At 44.2% G+C, this 9,666-nt stretch overlaps 1 protein-coding gene across 4 annotated transcripts; it reads left to right on the forward strand.

The window, feature by feature from the left end:
- Window positions 1-4,600: 4,600 nt before the first annotated feature.
- On the forward strand, window positions 4,601-9,428 carry TMEM216 (transmembrane protein 216). 4 transcript variants are annotated; one of them, XM_069470093.1, is made up of 5 exons: window positions 4,601-4,694; window positions 5,271-5,372; window positions 5,942-6,034; window positions 8,307-8,508; window positions 8,798-9,428. In XM_069470093.1, the coding sequence occupies exons 3-5, from the start codon at window positions 5,989-5,991 to the stop codon at window positions 8,811-8,813; spliced, it is 264 nt and encodes an 87-aa protein (XP_069326194.1). In that variant the 5' UTR covers window positions 4,601-4,694; window positions 5,271-5,372; window positions 5,942-5,988; the 3' UTR covers window positions 8,814-9,428. The 4 variants fall into 4 exon arrangements, with proteins under 4 accessions (XP_069326194.1, XP_069326195.1, XP_069326192.1 ...); XM_069470094.1 differs by having other exon boundaries at window positions 8,807-9,428; XM_069470091.1 differs by having other exon boundaries at window positions 4,601-4,680.
- The last annotated feature ends 238 nt before the right edge of the window (window positions 9,429-9,666 follow it).

Raw genomic sequence — 9,666 nt, forward strand, 5'->3', positions numbered from 1 at the left:
CCAGGAGTTTAAGACCAGCCTCAGCAACATAGCGAGACCCCCGTGCCTAAAAAAAATGAAAAATGACAAATTAGCCAGGCATGGTGGTGCACACTTGCTAGCCGTGACAACATTCAACACCCATTCATGATAAAAATTCTTTGCAAACTTAGAAGGAAACTTCCTCTACCTGATAAAGAGCATCTATGAAATACCTATAATTAACATCATACTCAATAGTGAAAGACTGAATATTTTTTAAGATGAGGGGAAAAGGGCCAGATAATGCTTATGCTTCTTCTATCAACATTATTCTAGATGGCCTAGCCAGAGGAATAAGAGAAAAAAAGAAATAAAAGGCATACAGACTGGGAAGGAAGAAGTAAAACTGTCTTTATTTTGAAAGTGATTTAAAAATCCTAAAGAAGCTATAAAAAAGCAATTATTAAAAGCATTAATAAATTAATTGACTTCTTCAAGGGCAGAAGATTCAAAGATGTCTCTACCATGTAGAGGGGAATTTACAGCCTTAAAATACTCATATTAGAAAAGAAGAGGCGGGGCACAGTGGCTCATGCCTATAATCCTAGCCCTCTGGGAGGCCAAGGCAGGAGGATCGCTTGAGGTCAGGAGTTCTACACCAGCATGAGCAAGAGTGAGACCCCATCTACACTAAAAATAGCAAAAAATTAGCCAGACATGGTGGTGCACACCTGTAGTCCCAGCTACTCGGGAGGCTGAGGCAGGAGGATCGCTCGAGCCCAGGTGTTTGAGTGAGCTAGGCTGACGCCCTGGCACTCTAGCCCAGGCAACAGAGGAAGACTGTGTTTCAAAAAAAAAAAAAAAAAGAAGAAGAAGAAGAACAAAGGCTAAAAAAAGGTATGATCAAAGTTTCCATCTCAAAAAGTACACGAAGTGAAACCTAAAGAAAGTAGAAGGAAGGAAATGATGAAGTGCAGAAATCTATAAAATAGAAAACAAAGTGAATAAAGTGAAAAAAAAAGTCAAAAGCTGTTTTTTTTAAACACTAATGAAATTGATAAACACCTATCAAAACTACTCAAGAAAAAAAAGAAATTAAAAATATCAGGAAGGAAAATGGAGACATCACTGTAGATTCTACAGGCATTAAAAAATGTGAGGAATGTTATGAAAAACTTTACACCGATACATTTGGAAATGTATACAAAATGAGAAAATCTATGAAAAACACAAATTTATCCAAAGATTACTCAAGAAGCAGAAAGTCTGAAGGGTCTTATGTATATTAAAGGAATTCAGCTGTTTTAAACTTTTCTACACAAAAAATTTCAGGTTTAGATGGCTTCATCCATCAGTGAATTCTTCCAAGTATTTAAAGAAGAAATGTTACCTATCTTACACAATCTCTTCCAGAAATAGAAAAAGAAGAAACTCTTTTAACCTCATTTTATAAAGCCAACTTAACCAACTTGATAAACAACTTGACAAGATCCTTCCAAGAAAGTCAAATTACAGACCAATCTCTCTCATGAACATATGTAAAAACCTGAACAAAATTAGCAAATAAAATCCAGTGACATATAAAAAGGATAATATATCTGTGTCAAGAATGCCCAAGACCACACCCAGGTTTGATGATTTGCTATAAGGACTCACAGGACTCAGCATACAGTTGTACTTACGGCTATGATTCATTACAGTGAAAGAATACAAAGCAAGGTCAACAAAGGGAAAAGGGACATAGGGTGAAGTTCAGAGGAAACCAGGGGCAAACTTCCAAGAGTCCTCTCCCAGTGTACTCACACAACACATGCTTCATTCCCCCAGCAACGAGTTCTGATAGCATACGTGAAATGTTGTCAGCCAGGCACGGTGGCTCATGCCTGTAATTCTAGCACTCTGGGAGGCCAAGGGGGGAGGATCACTTGAGGTCAGGAGTTCTGGACCAGTCTGAGCAATAGTGAGACTATGGTCTCTACAAAAAACTAGAAAAATTAGCTGGGCGTGGTGGCATGTGCCTGTAGTCCCAGCTACTCAAGAGACTGAGGCAGGAGACTCACTTGAGCCCAGGAGTTTAAGGTTGCAGTGAGCTATGATGATGCCACTGCACTCTAGTCAGCGTGACAGAGCAACACTCTGTCTCAAAAAAAAAGTGAGGGGAAAAAGCTGATCACACAGGCACCCTCTGCCTAGCATGTACCAGAATTACAGACTCCCAGAAGGAAAACAGGTGTTCAGTATAAGCCACACTGTACAAACAGTTTAGGTACAGTAAGCCACTTTGGATTGGTGAGCGCCCTTCCAAAATCATTCCAAGTTCCCAGATGCTAGCCATGGGCCAACCTCGCAAGTAGGCCTTTCTAAGGATAGCAGTCTCAGGCCTGCTATGTTAACTTTTTCTGTACAATATCATAACGAAATAGGTTTATTTCCAGGAAGACAAGGTTTATTTCCAGGAATCAATATAATTCATCATATTAATAGAATAAAGGGCAAAAATCATATGGTCATTTCAACAGATGCAGAAAAAGCACTTAATAAAATATATCATAAGCTTTTCAGCAAACTAGGAAAATAAAGGAATTTCTTAACCTCATAAAGAGTATCTACAAAAAAATCTATAGCTAACACATTAATGGTGAAATACCGGACACTTCTTCCTGAGGTTAGGAGGGAGACAAGAATATCCACCACTTCTATTCAACATCATACTGAAAGTCCTAGCCAGTACAATATGGCAAGAAAAAGAAATTGAAATTATAGGGATTGAGAAGGAAGAAGTAAAAATATCTTTATTTGCTGATGATGCGATTACATATATAAAGAGCCAAAAGAATCTACAAAAGCCTATTAGAAATAATCCATTTAGCAAGGTCACTGGATGTTGGGACAGACAGTTGGTCATGTGCCCTAAGCATCCCTGCACGTTTTTACTGACTGTGCCAAACCAAAAGGCCTGACAGTTCCCTGACAGTGAGCACATAGGTAATTAAGTAGTCTTAGACGACCATGGTGTGACTATCTGTAATTTCATCCTTTCCAGTGGAAGGGGCTTGGGTTTATTTGATGCTTGTTAAAAAAAGCACTGAGCCCTTGGCCCTGGGTTCCTCAGCTGTGTCATAACCCATTGCACATGCCATCATCTGGGCTCATTTTGTCACTCATAGGACTTGAGAGTAGGGGAACCAGGCTGCCATGCCAATGTTCCTGCTGTTTGCTGTGCTGCTGTGAGCAATTCAGTCTCACTGTCTACTTTTGGCATCTGTGGAGTTGTGGCATACTTTGCTGACAAGGGTCAGCAAAGTTTTTCTCAAAGTTTTTCAGTAAGGTCACGGGCCACATGGTCTCTGTTGCAACTACTCAACTTCACCATGATGGCATGAAAGCAGCAATAAACAATATGTAAATGAGTGGGCATGGCAATGTTTCCCCCAAAATTTTATTTACCAAAACAAGCAGCTGGCCCACCTTCCTTCCATCTGAGGGTTGGAGCAGGAACTTTTTTTTTTTTCTTTTTTTACAGTTATTTTAAGAAAGAGTAGTAAATGTTTTGCCTCTTATGAAATACCCTAAGGAAAATAAACACTTCACCAAGGAAAGATCAGAGCAGGAACTTGTCTAATGTCTCATGTCTAGTAGGCAATGGAGATGCGGGTGCAGAATCCGGATCCCTTTCCACCTTCCCCTCCTTGCTGTGCGCTTTGCAAGACTGACCCTAAAGAAATGCACTTGAGGATTTCCTTGCTCTCCTGCTTGCAGTTAAATTCTGCCCAAGGGAGGCACAGAGAGCAGAGAAGTGGGAGGTGGTGGAGGTCAGGCAGGTATCTACCCACCAGCTCCCGGTGGGAGGCTTCTGCACACCCACTGCTCCGTCCAGGCTCAGCGAGTTGCCTTTCTGCCCCACTCCATCCCAACTAGCCAGGGGCGCAGCACTTTCCTTAAAGGTTAGTCACTCTCCTCAAATTACCTGGTTTGAGCGTGCCATCTGTTTCCACGCTTTATTTACCCTGACTGGCAGGGGCTAACAGCCAAGTCCACCTTTCAAAACCCCATTCATTTTGCTGTCCACTGCCACGCAGCAACGAACTCTTACTGCTCCAAATCGTCATCGGGCTTCAAAGCCCAATTCACAGGCCATCTCTTGGAAACTTCCTTCAGCCTCCACCTGGGAGCGCAGTACTTGGACCTCTCAACTCCCACTGCACTTTATGGGTCACTTTACAGGTCATCTTCCCTCGTTCTTACTCGTCGGAAAGGTGGGTCTTTTTCCGACTCATTTTGGTCTGCACCTGGTGCTAAACCCCACCAGGCATTTGCAAAGAACCATTTCTCATTTTCAGACGAAAAGAGAATTGTGGGAGTAGAGCGTATGTGCCAATCCTCTGGGCACACGGCCACATCCGGTCACTTCTGCCGATCGCCCTGTAACCCGGGGGCGGGGGAAGCCCGAGAGCTGCCCCTGTTCCGGGGTCCTGCGGACGAAGGCTTCGTGGGCGGTCACTGTTCTCCCCCAGGTTGGGAGAAGGGACATCCGAACCAAACTCACTTGCAGTCGGCCTCGATATCGCCCACGCCCGGGTGACCATAGAGTCCCGCAGGGTGGCAGAAGGGCCACAAGCCCGAGCCGCTCCGTCTCCGCTTCCGGCAGCACCTCGCTGCTCCGGGAGCGGCTGGTGCCGCGTACGCAGTTTCCATGGGGACTGAAGATGGCGGCGCCAGGTGAGATTCCGGAGGTGTGTGTGAGTCGCTGGCCCTTCTCCCTTCAGTACCCCCCGTCCCCTTCTGTACCAGAGCTCGGCCTCAATCCTCCATCCTTGAGTGTTAGGGACGTCGCCCCTCCCTTGCCCAAAGCGGGGTTTCGCAGCCCCGCCCACCCTGGGTGCCTCAAGGTCTCAAGGTGTGGGTCTCAAATATCCCCAAATCCTTGGCTGGGCCTATTCGAGGCTGGCATCGAATGGGCCAGTGCTGGTTTCTGTGCCCCAGTTTTCCCTGCCAGACAGTGACGGGGTTGGTTGGATCTTTGAGGACCCTTTCAGCCGTGATGTCCTCTGAGTTACCGCTTGACTTTCACCCCCAAGTCGAAAGAGTCGAGTTTGACGGTGTTTCCTGGGAAAGAAGGGGAGTGAAGGAAGCCTCCTTCGCGCCCACCCCCGACCCCCGCCACCTCATTATCAGCAATCAGAAGTGTCCCCCAAGTGGCCGGTCCCACTAGCTGCGACCTCGTGTTTGCTCCAAGTTAGACACCGAACAAGGAACAGAGACTGAGCCGCCCTCCCGCACATCCCACTTCTGTATGCTCATCTTTTCAGGTAAAAGGTTGTCCTCAACCCCCCTGGAAATCCTGTTCTTTCTAAACGGGTGGTACTATGCTACCTATGTCCTGCTGGAACTCTTCATATTTCTATATAAAGGTAAGGCTTGGGGCTTGACGACCCCTGCCCCAACATTCCTTCCCCACTTCAGCCCAGAGCCAGCTCCCACCAAGAACCTTTTTATTTTTCCTTCTTTTCTGCCCTCTGCAGTTCTTTTTCACTGTGAGGCAGAAGTCTCTTCATCAGGTGGCTTCTTTGAGAATGATTCTGTAGGAAGCTCCTCAGCAAGAATTTCTTGTGTTCAGGAAATGCGAGCTTCTCCATCCTGACTCTTCCTCCATCACTTCTCTTTGCTGAACCCCACGTTAAGCCCACTGGTGACACTCAGAAACTCTTTAGTGTCCTGGGACCCATGTACATCCAATCATTTTGAAGAGTGGAGTCCCCACAGACTTTTGGAGTTTGGAGTAAAATGTCATAATAATGAGCCTGCCTCTCACAGACGTACTTGCACTATGAGTGAGTGTATCCTGTAGCTGTAGTAATACTCTCATCTCACTAACTAGTTCATGGAAAGCTGAGACTGATGGCCTCTTTATTCCCAAGTGTGGCAGCTCTTGAGGGTGCTGTTGTATGTTGTTTGCAAACTCTCGATTTTGTATTGGCAGGTCTCCTGCTACCATATCCAACGGCCAACCTGGTACTGGATGTGGTGATGCTCCTCCTTTATCTTGGAATTGAAGTCATTCGACTGTTTTTTGGTGAGTGTTGTCCAGAGAGCATTTCCATTCCTTATGAGATGAGTTGGTATCTGTAACTTGATTAACAAGAAAAGTACATAATCTAGGTTCACTATCAGAGATTGGATCTGCTGGTTTATCCCGTTACTGGCTCTCTTAAGTTTCAAGTTACTGCTTCATATTTTGGGTCAAGATTTACCTGATTGTTGCCTTGTAGTGCTAGAGGTGGGCCGTAGCTTAGGATATTAGAGGATTCCTTCCCAATTGCCTCACTGCTACAAGAGTGCATAGTTCCTCCCACTGGTTTGCTGGGAGAATAGAGTCAGTCACAACGCCATGTCCAGGGCCAGCAGTGGATGCCTGCACAAATCAGCACTAACATCCCTTCTACTTCTCTGACATCTCTGTAGGATGAGTTTTATAACCGCTGAAATACAGAGCAAACCCCTTATTAGTTAGAATATCTCATCCCTGAAAACAGTGTTAAAGCACAAACTGAGGAAAAATATACTTGCAACACATTTAAGAAAATATAAAGAAGGCTCACATAAATCACTAAGGAAAAGACAAAGTAATTTTAAAAATTGGTAAGGGATACTAATAGGCAGTTCATATAAAAATAATTACAGAGAACCAGTAAACTTGAGAAGATGCCCAAACTCACTAATAAAAAGCAAATTGTGGCCAGGCATCGTGGCTCACACCTGTAATCCTAACACTTTGGGAGACTGAGCGGGAGAATCACTTGAGGCTAGAAGTTCGAGGCCAGCCTGAACAAGAGTGAGACCCCGTCTTTTATTTTTTTATTTTTTTTTGAGACAGAGTCTCACTCTGTTGCCCAGGCTAGAGTGAGTGCTGTGGCGTCAGCCTAGCTCACAGCAACCTCAAACACCTGGGCTCAAGCAATCCTCCTGTCTCAGCCTCCCGAGTAGCTGGGACTACAGGCATGTGCCACCATGCCCGGCTAATTTTTTCTATATATATTTTTAGTTGGCCAGATAATTTCTTTCTATTTTTAGTAGAGATGGGGTCTCGCTCTTGCTCAGGCTGGTCTCGAACCCCTGACCTTGAGCGATCCACCCGCCTCGGCTTCCCAAAGTGCTAGGATTACAGGCGTGAGCCACCGCGCCTGGCCAGACCCCGTCTTTTAAATTAAAAAAAAAAAAAGCAAATTGAAACAACAAGGTAACATTTTTCACCTATCAGATTTGCAAAGATAAAAATATTTACAATTCTGCACAGGAGCACAGCAGGAAAAATAAAATAAAAAAATTTATAATACCCAGTATTAGAGAGAGTGTGGGGAACAGGTTATTTATATACTTCTGTGGAAATATAAATTAGTACAACCTTTTTAGTAATAGTTATTACCATGTAAAATTTTTTTTTTTAAGGCAAGCATGAAAATGAGGTTTATTGAGGAGAGAAAGCTAGGATTATACGGCAAGAGCAAGATATAGGTTTACAGAGCATGACACATATACCACAGACGACAGCTAGACCCATTGTCACAGCAAAGGGTGAACAAAAGGAAGGCAGGGAAAAAAAAGCACCATGTAAAATTTTTACTTTTAGCCCTAACAATTTCACTTCTAAAACTGGATTAAAAAATCATATACATCTATAGATATGCAAAGATAGCTATATGAAGATGTTATCACCACAAGTTTTATAATATCGAAATACTAGAAACAGCTTAAACAGCTATGTTATACAGGGTTAAATAAATTATGGTATTGATCCAATGGAGTCTACATAACCATTAAAAATGAATTAAGGTAGTTATATGTTTGGGAAAATGTGGGAAAAAATAAGTTGCAAAACAGTATATAGAATACGATTCTGTTTTTGTAATAAACAGTAATATGTGAGCATACACATACAAAAAAATCTGAAACAATATACATTATTCAGTAATAATAATCTTCAGGGGGTGGGGACATGGAGGCCTTTTAATTTCTATATTCTCTAAAATCATTTTCTATATTGAAAAGTTATCAATGATTATATATTATTTTTATAATTAGAATTTTTTTTTTTTTTCCTAACTAAAGATCACTTTGTCCTTTGAGTAGGAGCCAGGCTGGAAGCAGGACCTCTGGAGTAAATGACTCCAGTCTTATAACTTTCCCAAAGCCTCAAATTTTTGTACAGTGGGGCCTCACTTACACATCTGCACATCCCCATTCAGGATCATTTTTCTCTGCCTCGCCCATCACATCTCACCCACCTTTGCCCTGAGGCCAGAGAAAGCAGACCACTTGGAGGTGACTCCATGGGCTGTGTCTGACAGGTACAAAGGGAAACCTCTGCCAGCAAAAGATGTCACTTGGTATTAGCGTGGCTTTGACCTTCCCATCTGCCATGATGGCCTCCTATTACCTGCTGCTGCAGACCTACGTGCTCCGCCTGGAAGCCATCATGAACAGCATCTTGCTCTTCTTCTGTGGCTCAGAGCTGCTCCTTGAGGTGCTCACCCTGGCCGCTTTCTCCAGGTACTGCTGCTGAGGGACCATTTCCCATCACCAGAGGGTTGGGTTCCCATCCCAGGGAGGGATTCGTTGTTCTTCTGAAGGCTCAGGGATCTAGAAACCTTTTTTCTAGAGGGGAAAGGAGTGTCTGTGGGACTGCCTTTCCCGTTTAGGGTAGGTAGAAAATTTCCCACTTAGGGAAGATATTGTCCTTGTTCTTTGGGGCCAAGAGGTTTGGAATATAGAAGAGTCCAGGCCAGCTGCTCTTGTTCACTGGTCTTTTAACATTTTCTTTCTTTCTTTCTGCCATCAGTACGGACAGGATTTGAAGTACAAAAAGTTCAGCCAGCAGCCCATCAGGCTGACACCACACATACTTCTGGTACTTTAGTCACACCAGTGAGAATTGGTGGGTCAAGTTGTCCTGGGAAAGGTTGTGCAGCACAGACATTTGGGTAACCAACCCAGCATAAGGCCAGTGGGCACCATCTTCTAAACCAGGACCATCAGCCCAGGAGACTCTTCTACACTGCAGTATAGGGAGGGGCAAGGCTGTCCCCATCCTGACCCTTCTCAGAACCAATTCCCTGCTGACCTCAAGTTCACCTCTTTGATCATCGTGGCCAGAGCATCTTGTGTGGACCATCTAGGCTCCTTGGGCTTCCAGCAGGACTTGAGCCACGTGCCCCCGTACGTGCTGTGCCATACCTGTCCTGCATGAGCACGGAGGGCCTCGTGTTGGTGGGCTCCCAGAGTGATGCAAAAGCCTCTCACCGCATTCCTCAAGGAGACTGAGCTCCAGAACTTTTTTAGTAGCTCATAGTGTTATTTTTCTATTCTCATCATGAAACAAACATTATTTTATAATAAATATGTATTTTCTGTTTTGGGGGTTGCAGCCTTTTCCTTATGGCACCTGTCCCTCAAATTTCATCCACTTCAGGAGAGGGGAGAGACTATCCCAGCGGATTATTCTTAGGCCGTGCTTAGTGTACATCATGGACACAAAGGCCGAGATGACCAATGATTTTCTTCCCCAAGCTGCACCCTGAATTAGTCCCTAAAGGCACCGCTGTGCTCTTTTATCTTCTTCAGGTCTGTCATCCTACAAAAGATTGCTTATGTGCCCCACTTGTGCCCCAAAGTCAGCATCTTGTCTCATTCCTCTTACAGATAATTGTC

Source organism: Eulemur rufifrons, chromosome 6, assembly GCF_041146395.1.
Source record: "Eulemur rufifrons isolate Redbay chromosome 6, OSU_ERuf_1, whole genome shotgun sequence".
NCBI classification, from domain to species: Eukaryota; Metazoa; Chordata; class Mammalia; order Primates; family Lemuridae; genus Eulemur; species Eulemur rufifrons.